General features: G+C 36.7%; 2 protein-coding genes across 2 annotated transcripts; one reads left to right on the top strand and one right to left on the bottom strand.

Annotated features, from left to right (window-relative positions):
- Positions 1–3,248: 3,248 nt before the first annotated feature.
- On the bottom strand, positions 3,249–6,758 carry LOC112274548 (uncharacterized). Its single transcript, XM_024504205.3, has 5 exons — positions 6,068–6,758; positions 5,860–5,935; positions 5,061–5,751; positions 4,292–4,919; positions 3,249–4,114 (listed from the first exon to the last, which is right to left on the bottom strand). Exons 1-5 carry the CDS (start codon positions 6,344–6,346, stop codon positions 3,704–3,706), a joined length of 2,085 nt encoding a protein of 694 aa, XP_024359973.1. The 5' UTR covers positions 6,347–6,758; the 3' UTR covers positions 3,249–3,703.
- Positions 6,759–8,583: 1,825 nt separating this feature from the next.
- LOC112273933 (beta-carotene hydroxylase 2, chloroplastic) lies at positions 8,584–11,746 on the top strand. The gene is made up of 7 exons (XM_024502998.3): positions 8,584–9,740; positions 10,068–10,130; positions 10,324–10,395; positions 10,503–10,637; positions 10,836–10,961; positions 11,113–11,169; positions 11,349–11,746. Exons 1-7 carry the CDS (start codon positions 9,228–9,230, stop codon positions 11,421–11,423), a joined length of 1,041 nt encoding a protein of 346 aa, XP_024358766.1. The 5' UTR covers positions 8,584–9,227; the 3' UTR covers positions 11,424–11,746.
- Positions 11,747–15,811: the final 4,065 nt, after the last annotated feature.

The following is a 15,811-nucleotide window of genomic DNA, read 5'->3' as shown; positions in this document are numbered from 1 at the left end:
ATCTCAAAAATTATATTAAATTTATCTTAATTCCATATTTTATTTTTGAGTCTTTTTTCACCAAATTTTCTAAAACATATTCACAAATATATTATTATTTAAAAAAATAAATTAAAAGATAATAGATAATCCAAAATTGAGATCGTACTATTATGAGTACTAATAAAATTCAAGAAGACCTTGACTTCGCTTTTATTTATATTAACTAAAAGAAATTTTATGTAATTTTAATCTAAAAACTACAAAGCTAGCAAAACATGATCAAAATATAGAATGCTTCCTTAGTAGTCTTCTGTATATAAAAGATTTCTACAAAAATTTAAAATGATCACATGGCATATTGGAAGATATATATAAATCCAACATTTAAAAAAAACAAATTAGCATGGTTTATAATATTATTACCCTATTATATTTTTTCTTCTGTTTGTTTAGTTTTTTTATTTAAATAATCAAAATAGTTGAAATAATAAAATTTTCATATATATATATATATATATATGTATATATATACTAAATACAATTATCATAAAAAATTGGTTTTAAATTATTCTTCTGTGGACTTAAATCACAACATTTACATGTGAATTGAATTTAAATATATGTATTCAGAATTTATTTTTATTTCTAAGAAACATACATCCATGCATTTAGAAGTTTTTTTTTATAGAGTAGATGCACTTTCATCTTTATTTAAGTAAATACTTATTTTCATTGATATCTACAACATATTCATCAAATTATTAGTTTACTCTGGCTTGTTGTTTGTGTGTTTAACATTTGTAATTATAATAAATAGTTTAATTAGGATTATATTTTTGATGTTTTAACTTGGGCATTGTATGCTAAATAAATTATAAACTTTACATTATATATTTTAAATAGTAAATGTTTTCAGAAACTCATTCTCTCAAGTTTATAATTAGTGGTATAAGTATGAGTTATTATTTACATTATGATTATTAATTTTATTATATCAATATTACTATAATTAATAAACAGTATTATAAAAACATAATCACATCTAAAAACTAAATTATATATATATATATATATATGTGTGTGTGTGTGTGTGTATGTGTGTGTGGGGGGGGTGTGTTTGTGTGTGTTCTAATTAATAAATTTATAAATCCTGATTTTTTTATTTTCAATTTTAAAAAGATATGTTTATAAAAATCATAGGTAACACTTTATCTATTGATTTCTCAAGTACTAATTTAAGTTTTTTGTTGTCTATATGTTGGACACTTTTGTTAGAATAAAATAGATTAAATCTCAAATTTGTTTAATGCTATTGTTTAATTAGAAATAATTTAAAAGAATAATAAAGATTCTAGTCTACAAGTTAAATTAAAATAAATATTTGCAAGTTGGGTTATATAAGTGTATATATATATATATATATATACATACACATATAGTGAGATAAAATCTATTTATTTTAAAGATGCCTATGAAATTATATTTAGATTCTTTAATACAAAAAATTATTGAGTTATTATACACAAAATTACACACTGACAAAGAAACATGCACACAATAGAGATGTTTAATGAATGTTTGATCAAATTCACTTATAGTTGCAATGCATAGCTTGACAAAATGTATCAAACTTTCTGCTTTGAGAAGAGGAGGTTGCAGAAGGAAACAAAATTACAAAAAACAAATCTCAAAAAACAAATGTCAATGGATATTAAATTTTATGTTTTTATTGAAAATTTTGAAAAATATATTATTTTGAGTTTATGAAGCAACCGTTCCTTGATTCTTAAAGAAACATCACTGTTTTATAATTGTTAAAGTTTATAAGAAGCCATCAAAAAGGAATTTTCAAAAATCATAAAATGGTTTCAAAAAATCTCAATATAAAAAATGAGAAAATAAACATTTATTTCCACTTGATTTTTACTCTCCATAGATGGCAATTAAATTAATTCTTGATAAAAAAAAAAAGGCATGAAGATACAATAATGCAATTAGGTCAGATGAATACCTTGTATCATTATAAGACTTTAAAAGGCATTAGATACCCCTCCATATAAACATTTTCAAACAATTATCAATTTTAATCCATGTTTCGTCTGTCCATTTTCTTTCTCTATTTCCACTTGTTTATTAATAAGGTGTGGGTTGGTTTGTTTCCATTAAAGAGGGTATTAAATAATACTTATGATTTTAAGTTTGGTGACCCAATCATTCATGCATATTCATTTCCCATCTTTTTCATTCTTCTTATTTGTTAAAATTATTATTATCATTATTATCATCATCATATATTAATATGAATTTATGCCAAATCCACCACTTTCTATTGGAATTTAACACAGCTAGCCTCTAATTTAATTTACCCTAAAACACTAAAAACAACCGTAGAAGGAGACAAAGAAGAAAATATTAAAAAAATGAAAAGAATAAGGTTATTGTATTTGCAGTTGCATAGGGCCATTCCTAACAATGTCCAATGCCTTGCCTATTGGAAACCTTGGTCCTTACCCAAGATGTTGGTTATGGAAGCATTGTAAGTTTAAATAAATAAAAATAAAAATAAATATATGTACTATGCTTGGATGTTGATTATTCAAGTTGATGAATGGATTACAAATAAACAATAGTGCAATGTCTTGAAATGTGCAGATTTTGAACTCGTATTTTATGACTAAAAATTTACAAATTGATTTAACTTTTATGTAATTTTGATGTAATTGTTTAGTCATTTTTTCAAGGATTCACGAAAATAGTTCACATGATGCATCATTTTTACTGGGAAAATATGTAATTGTATTCTGCACAAGTTTGATCTGAATCCGAATGCATAAATTAATCAACTCACTTATCATTTACAAAATTCTTTAGAACTCATAGTTTCCATCTTTTCAAGAGATAGTACCCGAACCAATTTGAAGGAGTCAAGACTTTTTTTAAAACAAAACAACATGTTGTAAAAAAGAAGAAGAAAACATGTTTTTCTACCATCTGATGCTTCAGATTGAAGATTATAAACTTGGTTTGCTTGCACTTGCTTGTGCGCCAAATAACAACAAATTAATTCTAGAATTTAGCAAGAGATTACAATTGTATCTTATGCACTAAATAACAACAAATCAATTCTAAAATTTAACAAGGAATTACAATTGTTGTAATCTTATGTTTCATGATTGTGGTGGAAGTTGTAACAAAGATAGCAATGGATATTTGGAACTGTGAACAAAGTGCAAGGATGCAAAAATAGACTCAATTGCAAGCCAACATTGATGTTGTAAAGCACTATGGTTTCTAATTATATGATTATTTAGGAAGAAAAATTAACATAATAGTACAGAAAACATGCATAAAATAACTGTTTATAGAAATATAATAGTACAGAAAACATACCTGTCTTCTTAATTAATTGCAAACTACACCTTTGTCGAAAAAAATGGTCATTAAATTTCCCCAAAATATGGTCTCGTATTGCGCTTGGCACAGTAATAAAGAATAACCGAGATGACAAAATCCAGGTGACATACCGACGTGACCAAATCCAGGTGACCAAATCCAGGTGACACATCCACATGTCCAAATTCGCGTGATAGAATCCACATGCTGATGTTTAGTGGACACAGGAGTTGTCGGTGTGGGTGTTGGTACCGCCACCGACGCCGCAGACTGGCCGAGTCGACATGCGTTGTTGCAAGGGGGAAAGTTCGAAGTCGGGGATGGGGAGTCAGTAGCAGATGAAGACGTGGTGAGCCTGCGCCGGGGTGGAATAAAGGCACGGGTGCTGCCCGTACGGCTTCCTCGCCAGGCGTTGGCGGCACTCGTAGACCAAGCGGTGGTTGTCCAGCGGACCTTTGTGTTCGTCCACAATGTCGAGCAAGGTCTTGGTGAAAGCACCGTGGATCTCGTTTCTGTGCTCGGATGCGGTCTCGTCAGATTGGCACGCGGTGATCAGTATGCACCGATCGGGGCGTTTCGGGATGTGGCTTAGGTTCTCGGGAGTTGCATCTGTCAGGTCTCTTGTCGCAGTTTGTTGTTGGTAGTTGCTGTCTCTGAGGCTGGAGCTGTGCAGTTTTGCGCTGAGAAAGTCGATGCTCTTGGAGCTGATGCGTTTCAGAATTTCGCGTTTTGATCCTCCCTGTCGCGGTAACAACAATCAAGATCAGCGTTATGTCTTGTCAGTTTTCTGTACATTGGGGATGTGGATGAATTCAACCCAAGGTTTGCTGGTGCGGTGTGTAGGAACGGTCCTGAAGTATAACCAAGACAAACTCAACCTAATTGCGCAAGACAGAGAGGTGACAGCCCACAATACCTTGCTCCTAAGCCCGTTGAAGACAGTATGCACAATCTCCTTGCAGGTGACGCTTGACTTGTCACCGAACAAATCGTATAAATTTGCACAGATATTGCCAGGTTCTACTGTGTGCCCTGCGCGTGCACTCAGCATCTGAGTAACTGCATGAACAGGCATCGATCTCTTCGATGTATATTTACTTGTTGCAAGGTTAGCATCGTATCGTCCACTTGATTGACCTAAATTAGCGCCGCCATAAGGCCATGCTCCTGGTTGCACAGTTTCTAGGTTGCCGTTGTAACTACCCCTAAAACCTTCGTGACTGTTCCCAAAATTCGGAGCTGCATATCTGTCTTCTGGAGCATGCTTTGCCCAGGGAGGAGGATAAATTGCCATATCTCCATGGATGTTTTGGCCGATGTGTCTGTCATGGCCTGCGCCATAAGTTCCACCGAGATCACTTCCCCACCTCTGCATTGATGGGTGGGGCCCGAATGGGTTATCTGAGCTAGTGTAAGAAGTGTCTGTGTGAAGGTAGTTGTAAGCTGCAGGAGCACTGACCGTGTGGTGCAACGAAGGACGCTGCCATGGTGCGTCAGAGTTGGGATAATGGTGTGCTCCTGGTGGAGGTGGATAGCCGTAATTACTGCCCAGAAGAAACGATGACAACCTCAAAACAGAGTATAATTAGATATTCTAGACGAACATTGCAAAGAAATAGTCAGCTTTTCCATTCAATTTTTGGATACCCTGGCACCTCTGCAAGATGAAGGTTGAGAACTCTTACTGGCTTGGTGCAGCCGGTTGGCTGTTGTCGTAGGGAGAGCGGTTGTAGTTTTGGTGCTCGTATTGTCCTGCGAAGCCCGCACTCGGACCCCTGAATTCCATTGACATGGATCTGTGTCCACCATTGACCCTTAGCAAACGCTCTATGTTGTATGCTTTGGTTTTTGCTAAGATACTCTGTATTCTGTCCTTCTTAAGTTGCTTGTCTTGATGCAGAGAGCGAGTGGCGACAAAGAGTCCCCTTTGGTTATCAGTAGCATTCATTTCTTCTGCTCCCACCATACTTTCCAGCACATCCGACATATCCATATTTTGTCCTTGCTGTGAAGATATATATAGTGCCACAAGATCCAACAAACTCACTTCCTGCGGAACAGATTGATTTGTTTGCATTACAGCGAGTATTTCCAAAAGAGACACACTCTGATCTGCAGAGGGAGTGGATCCTAGCATAGTTGCCAGAATTTGCATCATCATCTCCTCATCAATGACGATCTCTATTGAGTTAGGAGCTTCTTCTTCTTCTTTTTGCTGCGGTCCGAGTGTGCTCAAGATCGAAACAGGTTTAGTATGAACAGAGCCGACTTGCTGTTCACAATGAGCTATTAGGCCTCCACTGTGGCAACAGTCTGCAATGAAGGTGAAGAACACTCCATCCGGGATTTTGTCCACGAGAATGCGGAAGTCATCATCTGTGTTTAGCACGCAATTCGGGCGAGTCAGATGAATTCAGCAGGCTCGACCCGCTCAGCCACTTGAAACATTGCCTACAGAAATGTCACCGAGAGAAGATCACCAACCTGTTATCATATTCGCATCCACAGGCACTACGGCCTCCTTCATGCCCGTTTCATCCGGCTCTCCTTCCGGAGGCATCTGCGCAGAGTTGGAATTGCGAATGTCAATTCCAACCATAGCCCCCATTACGCGCACCAAGTCCTCACAATGCTCAACTCAATCAACCAAAAAGCCGAGCACATTCACGAAGAGACGAAGGGTTCTACTTACTTGCAAACCATGCCCACTGAAATGGAAGACAATACAATCGCCCCACTTCAAATCCCGCGTTAGTTCTTCCAGCTTCCGTCGGATGATTTCTCCCGTCGGCATCAAATCGGGACTGGTCCCCGGCCGGTCCACGAGCGTGCAAATGCTCTCCTTCGGGAAGCCATACCGACTCACCAAACACTCCCCCATGCGCTCCACATCCTTCCAGCAACCCCGAAGAGCATGGTGCGGTTGACCTTCGTAGTTGATTCCAACCAAGAGCGCTTTCTTCGTCGGCATGGAGCCTCGATCCCTCTCAAAACTACTCCCAAACCAATCTCACTCTCACACCCGTAGATAGATAGATAGATAGATAGATAGACAGACAGATAACCCTCCTCTTCACAGATTAATGTCTTCACTAACTCGCTTTCAGCAATCACTCAACCCTCGTGTGTGCGCCGTGCCTCCCTCAAACTCCTCCCCCTCCCTAGTGCGGCTTAAACCTCACTCAAGCGGTATTTTCCAGAGCTTGAAAACGACACAAAGAGACACCACTGAACATGCCGACTGACTGAGAGACCCATTCCCTTGCTAGTGGCCAAGTAGACGATGGGTGCAGTGCCATTTGAGGATGCGACCAGGGCCCGATTTAACATCTGGGCCGGGAATCCCTCCATCCATCACACCTTCTGACTACCGCACTCTTACCGACTGCGGCCCCGTCTCGCTGTTGTTGTTGACATTGCGGAGGAGGAGGGAACGCAAAGTCCACGGAAGATGGCGTTGATTGATTGCTCACGTCTAACGCCGCGGCCCCTTCTTCGCTGCTGCTTCGCTTTGCCCGCATGTGGTACTTGTGGAAACTTGTGCCATGAAAAGCGCTATCAATATTAATATAAAAATATATGAATTATATATTTTTATATAATCCATACACACACACACACACACACACATATATATATATATATATGTACATACTTAGGATTTAAATATATGTATGATGATTTTATTTTTTATGTTATTTTAAGTTATTTTTTTGAACTTATTATTATATTAGAGTATTAGATTTATTATTTTTATTGATATATTTTAAATTTTATCTAAGATGAATAAGTTTAATATAAATTTAAAATATACAGTAAGATAGAGCCACATAAAATTAGTTATAGATAGGCATTGAAGTCTATATATATATATATATATATATATTCAATCTTAATAAACTAATTAACATTCAAAATGTAAGTTTTATTACAAATTTTTATTGTTTTAATTTATGAAATAAAGAACAAAAAGTAAATCACTATATATATATACATATAGAATAGTATTTTTTCTCTAATAGTTTCTAATTAATAGACTTATTTCAATAATATTATTTATAAGCTTCATTATAAAAACTTAAGATTAACTTCAAAGATCTTAATTATAAAAAATATATTGATTATAAATTTATTCTATGATTATGAAAGATGATTTGGTGCAGATTGAAACAAAAGTATAGCAAATAATGCTTTTAAATCTTCTAATTATTAGTTACATCTAAAAAAACTTAGAAAAAGCTTCAAATAACTAATTTCTTCTACAATCATGCAAATATTTTGATCCAAATGAGTATAAGATTTCTAAAAACTGACAATTAGAAAATGAAAGTTTTTTTTTTTTTTTTTTTTTTTTTTTTTTTTTCCTAAAAATGTGATGTAATTGTATGTTTTTGTTGAAAGAAAATTTTCCATCATCAATTTTTGATGTTGTTGTATTATTTGAAATAATTAATAGTTAAAATAATCATGTTAAATAAGAATGTTGAAAAGAGCTACTTCCACCTTAAATCTAAATATCTAAAGAATATTGAAAAGCTTTTCATCTTTTATCATATAGGATTGCAAATGAAATATTTATCTTCTAATTATTAAATCACAAACTTGACCTCAAAGCACTCTAAAATAAAATAAAAAATCTAAACAAAATTAGAACCATGATAACTCCAACTTAAACTACTCAAAAATGACTAATACACAAGTTTTAAAATATTTGTTTATAGGTATCAACAAACTTAGAAAAAATTATAGATTTTAAACCAAAATCTAATAAAATTACCATTTAAATGCGAGTACAACAACAGAGACTTTTTTTTTGGAATGATGGTTAGGATAAGTAAGTAAATTTAGTAAATACATGGGTCAATTTAATAATCCCCTTGATAAATAAATATGACGAACGCGGACATTCATCCATAAACGAAACGACGTCACAGAGCTCCACAGAAGCGAGTCGCCAGCGTGGCGACACGTCACATCCGTAACCAGGGATGAAGCCTCAGCCGCCCCAAAGGTCCCTTAAAAAAACTCGTGGGGACGAGAGGGATTTGACAACGCGACCCTTTATTAGTGCCACATCATCATTTTCGTCGAGCTCCGTCTATATTTGGCCGATTCGTCCTCCTGATCCGAGAAACTGTCAACGCTCGGTGAAGCTCGCAGCTCCTTTTTCACGGCACTGCCATGGAAAAACTGAGATTTCGTCGCTCTACTTGCGATAATGGCTTTCTCGCTTAACTGCAACTCTCTCGACCTAAAGTGGAAACGGCGCATTGATAGAGGCTCCGAAGAGATTTCTGAGCTTGGTGGTGTTACTGACATCGATCAGAGCTACTGGTGGAGAATTGTTTCCTGCAGCACTGGGCCGGGAGCTGTCTCGGCGTGCATACTTAAGCGCACAAATGTGTCGTTTCGCTGGAGAGGGGGGGATGTCGTAAGAGTTTTCTAGAAAAAGTAGAAAAAAGAAGCATTGTGCGATCGGAGGGAGAGACCTAAAAAAATACATACATACGCCGTCTCGACGTTTTCTGCAACGCTCTGCGTGGACTGTGAGCTCACATTGTGTGGCTGGAAGCCGTGTTGCTGAGTTGTCGCTGTTGAGGTGGATAGTCTTGTCGTTAGCTTCGATTGTAGTTTGATGTGAGACCTGGGATAACGGTGCTCTCTACGAGTGTGGTCGTCTGGTCATGGTCGATGGCGAATGCTCCGTTGAGTGGACTTGGAGCTGGACCCAATCTTTTGTGACTCAGGAATAGTTTTTGCGCTCGGGACTGTGGCTCTAAACGTTGGGATTGCTCACTTCGTTTCCCTCCTTTCGTTGCGTTGCGAAGCTTTGATTGAACCTCTTTGGAGCGATGGCGGAGTGTGTTGCCACTCCGCATTCCGTTGTTAGTAGGAGCATTCACCCTTGCGTCAGTGCTGCACACTCACGTAATCTTCGCAATCGACCAGATGGTCTCGCATTTAATCCTTTGAAGTGTTGTCGAAGGAACACTGGATCACTTACGGCTGAAATTAGTTTCAGAACGCAGGAATCGCTTAGGTGTGAGAGGAGGCCAGGTGCTCCCGTGCGCGTATCTCCCACAGGAAACTCTTCGCAAGAACCAATTCAACTCTCTGCAGAAGCAGAAGAGGGATATGAAAATGTCCCCGCTGGAGAGCATTCGGTATCATCTATAGATTTTGCGTCCTCGCTCGTAACTGCCGTTGGCTCTGATGCTTCGAGCGAAACCGAATTGTCAGGAAAGAAGAGAAGGAACAGGAAAGGAGAACGAAAGGTATACTTAATGGCGGCCGTTGCCTCCAGCGTAGGTTTCATCACCTTATCCGCTGGTGCTGTATACTATCGATTCTATTGGCAATTACAGGTTCTTACCTGTCTGAATTCCTCTCTTTCAATTTTTCCATGCAGTTCCCTGCGAAACGATATACATATTTTTTTATTTTATTTTATTTTATTTGATGGGGGGGGGGTAGGCCAGTGGCGAAAGCAGTCGAAAGTGTTGTCTAATTTTTGGTGCAACCAGAGACATTTGCATTACAAGTGAGAGCGCAGGATTTGTAGACTGCGTTTAGCCTTGGAGATTGATCCTGACCATCTGTCACTGTGTTCTTTTGGGTCTATTGCAATGTCATTGCATCTTAATGGGATGGGATACGAGTCAAAAAGTTTACTCACATCCAACATTCCACAGGGTTCAGGAGAAGTGCCCTACTCGGAAATGACTGGGACATTCTCGTTAGCCATCGGTGCCGCGGTAAGTCCGAGCATGGTGGTATGAAATTCAATGTAGTCAACATCTGCCAGTATTGACTTCCACTCCTACTATCGTTTAGCTTCACAGCAATATGGTTATGCTCATTACTCCTGCGTAAAATAACGTGCACCAAAACATTTGCGTCTGATAATTCCCTCATTCACTGACAGTAACAATCTCTGCTCTTCTTCAGGTGGGCATGGAATATTGGGCGCGGTGGGCTCATAAAGCTCTCTGGCACGACTCGCTTTGGAACATGCACGAGGTGAGCGCGTGACTTCGCACTTGAATTTAACACGATAAAGATTAACCTGTCACAAATACGTGTTCTCCAAGTATTTACACTGAGCTTGTAGTCTTGGCGGTTTCCAGTCGCATCACAGACCACGAGAAGGACCCTTTGAGATGAACGACGTATTCGCGATCATCAATGCCATTCCAGCGATATCTCTAATCGCATATGGGTTTTTCCATAAAGGCCTAGTGCCTGGCCTCTGCTTTGGAGCAGTAAGTAACTGAAAACTCCCAGAACTACTGAGATGATTGACTGTGTTGTCAAAGATAAAGATCCGATCCCCATTTTATGTGTGCCCAGGGCTCTTGAAGAGCTTCTTGCCAACTCCAGTGCATTGTTGCCTCATCTGACTTTGCGAGAATGCTTCGATGAGCCAGTTGACGTGACACAAGTTTTGGTGTCCCGTGCAGGGTCTCGGGATTACAATGTTTGGTATGGCATACATGTTTGTCCACGATGGACTTGTACACAGAAGATTTCCTGTGGGCCCTGTCGCAGACGTTCCTTACCTTCAAAAAGTAGCAGCTGCACATCAGGTACTCATTGATAACTCATAAATATTCAACTACCCATCTTACCCATTTGTCCATCAGTTTGACGTGCACGTCTTTGTACCAGTTAGCAGCCCACTTCTCTTTAGGGTTTCATGCGCCATCTCCACGTTTTGCCTGTGTTTTTTTTTTGCAGCTTCACCATGCTGATCTCTTCGAGGGTGTACCATTCGGACTTTTCCTCGGCCCTCAGGTGATTGCACTTTCTGCAGTCCATCTGTAACTGCGTGTAGTTCACGATGGAGTTTATCTTATTATTCTTATTGTTAACATTACCATTATTTTCTTTCTTTTTTGGTGTCCTCAAGAGGTTTGCATCTTTAGATCATTTCTTCTATACTAACATTAGGGTTACTGCTGCTGTGAATCCAGGAGCTCGAGAACGTAGGAGGTGAGGAAGAGCTCCAGACGTTATTGGACTCCAAGTGCAAAGCCCGGAAAGAATGATCAACATCGACTAGTCACTGTATAGACACATTTTGGCACTATTCTTCATGGTTTTTCAATTCACTTATTCGTAAACCCTAAACCCTAAACACAAGCATGTGGGTAGTGCACTAATTGGTGCTGTGCACCCACCAAAGCGTTTTGTATTAGAGGTAGAGCTGAGATTATGCTGGCACTAATTCTACCTTCACGGCATGATTTGGATTAATTAATGGTAGAGAAATGGTGTGTATCCACACGTTGTACAATATGTGATTCCAACACTGCTTGTTGGTAGCAAACCATATGTAATAGCTAAGTCACTTTCTATTGCGTTCAATGTTTATTGATTATGCACTCTAGGTCCAAAAGCTTTTAACCAAAAACATGTTTTTCATGTTTTTTATTTTTATTTTTTATTATTACTACTCCTTTTCGTTTTTGTTTTATGAAGAAGCAACTAGTGGTGGTAACACTTCAAGTAAACAGGTACAGTTGGGAGCAAAAAAAGATTAGAAAACCTTACAATGAAATGTTAGGATATAGATTGAAATGAAGTGGTGGAATGAATGTAATTTTTGTATGCTTAAGTGTAGATGTGGCATTAGATACCTTTGATAATTAGTTTTGCAGTTTTTAGTTTACCCTCAAGTATGTTAATAGAATGAAAGAGAGTATTAATGGTGAGTGGTGTTTTTGTGTAAAACAACACTAAGATTACATTTAATATATGGTGTAGAATCATAGATAAATAAATAAATAAATAAAGGTAGATTTCATAAGTATTCTTTACGATTTGTTTATTTGTTTATTGGATTTTATTGAGAAAAGATATACATGATAATTTGTACTTTTACATTTAGTTATAATGTGACACCAATGAGAACAAGGAGAATGTCAAGTGACATTTTGGACTTTTAGAGCCTCAGTATTGAAGAATGTAAAACAAAACAGAATTGTAAAGTAATCAAAAAATTAAAGTCTTAACTAACTCATTGTACAAAAACTATCATATATAAGTGCGTGTAATTTTGGCATGTTTAATGAAAAAAATACAATTTTACAAAAAAGTCTGGTAAACAATTTCATAGTAACTCATATAGAACAATTTAATTTTAAACTTATAAGGAAATCACTTAATATATATATATATATATATATTTACATGGTGTGTTATTATGTTTTGACAACAGAATATCATTAATAAAGTACAATCACCACTTAAGAATTTTTCAATAATCATTCATGAGAACACCACATCAATAAATAAATAAATAAATTTCAAATAAAAATTACTTTGAAGTTCTCTCAGATTTTAATTATATTTTCTTCAATTTAACATTATGATGAAGAACTTGAATACTTCTATTTTGAATATAATCTGGTGCTGTAAAACAAAAATTATATTTATGTATTAAATAATTAATAAAAACATTGATAATACCTTGCATATAATATAATAAAATAAATTAGAATTCCCAAAATAATTAGATTTAAAACATCAAAATTTTAAAATTCAAAAAGATTATTAACATTTATAAAGGTCATATGAAGAATTTTTAAGAGACTTAGAATAATTATAAAGTTTTTATTAAATCAATCTTTCCTTGATAAAGAATATGGTAATCATGATGAATGTGGTTAGGATGAGTATGTTAATTTAGTAAAAGCATAGGTCTATTTAACATTCATCTAAATGTGTGTGTATATACCTATCTATTAGGATCATGTCAAGATTTTTAAAAGTTTTATTTTAAAAATAAAAATGTATAGAAATGAAGATTATGGATCTTTTTCAACCAAGTGATATTTATGAGAAACTAAAAATGTGAAAAATCTTCTTTAAATTTTCACAAATTATCTCTAACTTGCTTAATTTTTTTTAATTTTGACATTTAAGTACCACAATGCATTCAAATAAAGCTTTTATATCTTCATACTTTGATTTAAACTCTTATTTGAGAGTTATATTTTTTAGGTCTTCATAATTTTAATTGTTTAACTATTAAAAGTATGAAGACCTAAACTTGCATTGTCTAAACATCTTCAAACCTTCTTTTGCACATTGATTCCCCTTTTCATGTGCCCTTTTAATTATTTTAATTAGGAGAATGTTAAATAGACCTAGATTTTTATTAAATTGCCCCACCCATCATGAAAAAAAGAAAAGAGAAAAGACCTCTAGATTCATTTCTCCACTACTAGATCCAAAATCAATAAAAACCAACCCTTATTTATCATGATTATCATACTCTTCATCATAACTAGGTCAATGTAGTAAAAACCTGAGTCTATGTAATATTCCCCTTTAATTATCATAGAAAAAGGAGCTAAGCACGTAGAAGGTTGTGAGTCATGTTTTTTTCTTTGCTTCAAACTATGACCAGAAATGCGCGGAACTCAGCAACTCCTCTATGAAGAATTTAAGTTTAGGGTTTAGGATTCACCCATGTAACCCTAACCTAACCCTAAATCCTGTAACCCAAAAACACCTGTAGATGATGCAAACAAGACTGTTAGGCACAATGTTTTCCTGGTGATCGTTGAGGTCATGTTTTCTCTTCTACACATGTTCCACTTTGAATAATTGCATAATTGTGCATTTTGGGTTGGATAATAGTGTTGCTATCTAAATTTGTGAGGTGTTAATGACGTATTATGTGTGGAGATGTTGCCTATTGTGACGACTGACAGTAGTTTCGTCAATGCGTTGTTCGTTTTCCGTGGTCCCTAACTCCTCTCCTTGTTCACACCTCTTGTCATTCACTCATGTAAACCGTACTGTGTTTACACGCTTGATGACTAAGATGAACAGATGTGGATTTTTGTTCACATTTTTGTTCGTAATACACTTAATTGTTGGAACCATCGCCACTGTTTCGTAAGTTCAACAAGCTGCAACATAATCAGAACTTGCATCTCGAATGTGATTAGAAAATTTTGTAATGCTCAAGTACAGATGATGACAATGATCCTATTGCGGGGGTTTAATTATTTATTTTTTTGCTCAAATTTTCATTCGGATCATAATGCAGTAATGTTCTCTCCTCACGCAAACATTTCGATCTTCTCGGCAAGGTTTGCATAAACCAAAAATTGATGTAAAACATCGTGCCGGGTGTGGGATGTACGCAAGATCGTTAAACTGTCTTCAACCTGTTTTTAATGCCGATATTCGACAAGTTCTTAAACATACTTTGGACATTGGTGATAGTGTTCGGAGGGCAGTCTATTAGACCCTTGTAAGCAAGTTTCGTATCGAGAAAAATGCCGAAGTTAAACGGGTTTTCTCTTTTATTGTGACGCTAGTGGGTCATTAGAATATGGGAAAATATCATTTGTACCCCTGAAATATGTTGAAATATTAGCAAATCTACTCCTAATATTATTGATAATATGAAATGTACCCATGATCTTGATATCTTATCATAATTTTTATTTTTTAAGTGGAACTGGGACCCAACTTGATTGCAGCAGAGAAATCCGCTGGCCCTCTTTCGCAGTTTTTCGGCACAGTTGGCCTCATCGTGTCGCGTAACGGAAACCGAATGGAGTGGTGCCTAAGGTGGAGCAGCGAGTTCCTTAAAATTCCAGAAACATTGAAGCGAGTCGATCTGGTGCTCATGGATCAAAGCCAGGAGACCTCAGGCGGTGTTATTTTTGAAGGCATTGTGCCGACGGAGAACGGAGTAACGAAGAAGAAGAAGAGGACTTCAAAGTTCCTCATTAAGCAGTTCGGAATTATTCATAAACCTGCCGATGGAAGCCCCTGGCAGAACCTTGAACTTATAGGCAAAGACTATGTATTCATCGTTTCGGAGCCCAGAACCGTGTCTAACTCTTACGTTTCAGTGTAATCAGACGCAAATTTTGAGGATGCTGCTGATCAGGATGGAATCGGGCTGGGATCGGAATTCACAAAACCTTTTGTTGACTCCGTAGTTGCTCTCGCAGACTCTGCTGTAGGAAAACATCTGAATTTGGCTAAAGCGACGCCCATAGATTACAGATTTGAAATTCGGGGGTATGTGGAGAAACATCGCTAGAACGTGGCGAAGCTGGCCATCGAGTTTGTGACCCCCCCCCCCTGTGGATTTCAGGCAAGAAAAACATGGGGTTGTAGGAGGAGAGGTGCCTGTAGATTCTGAAACGAAGTGCTCACCGAGGAATTCATTGCGAGTAGGACTGCATTCAATCTCAAGTAATTATTCTTCGTCTTGAGTATCAAAATGCAATGAACAAGCAGATGAAGATAACCCAAAATTAATGTAGGAATTGAACTTTTGAAGTTTATTTCGCCACCATAGGCCTTGGTAGCAAGCAAACCCGAGACTAGATTGAGAATCTTGAGAAGTATACAAGGCGTCTAAGTTGAACGATCAGATGTATAGAATAACACTGAGCTTGGT

The sequence above is a fragment of the Physcomitrium patens genome, chromosome 21 (genome assembly GCF_059467195.1).
Source record: "Physcomitrium patens ecotype Gransden chromosome 21, ASM5946719v1, whole genome shotgun sequence".
NCBI classification, from domain to species: Eukaryota; Viridiplantae; Streptophyta; class Bryopsida; order Funariales; family Funariaceae; genus Physcomitrium; species Physcomitrium patens.
Note: the sequence above shows the minus strand (reverse complement) of the source record. Positions and strands in the feature narration are given on the sequence as shown.

Bases quoted from the DNA above. Each gene is read 5' to 3' on its own strand.
- LOC112274548 (XM_024504205.3), bottom strand. From the start codon at position 6,346: ATGCCGACGAAGAAAGCGCTCTTGGTTGGAATCAACTACGAAGGTCAA. The intron at 4,920-5,060 runs GTAAGAGTTCTC...TCTTCTGGGCAG, and splicing joins CAACCGGCTGCACCAAGCCA to TAATTACGGCTATCCACCTC. The intron at 4,115-4,291 runs GTATTGTGGGCT...TTACCGCGACAG, and splicing joins TCAACGGGCTTAGGAGCAAG to GGAGGATCAAAACGCGAAAT.
- LOC112273933 (XM_024502998.3), top strand. From the start codon at position 9,228: ATGGCGGAGTGTGTTGCCACTCCGCATTCCGTTGTTAGTAGGAGCATT. The intron at 9,741-10,067 runs GTTCTTACCTGT...AACATTCCACAG, and splicing joins GATTCTATTGGCAATTACAG to GGTTCAGGAGAAGTGCCCTA. The intron at 11,170-11,348 runs GTGATTGCACTT...CTGTGAATCCAG, and splicing joins GACTTTTCCTCGGCCCTCAG to GAGCTCGAGAACGTAGGAGG.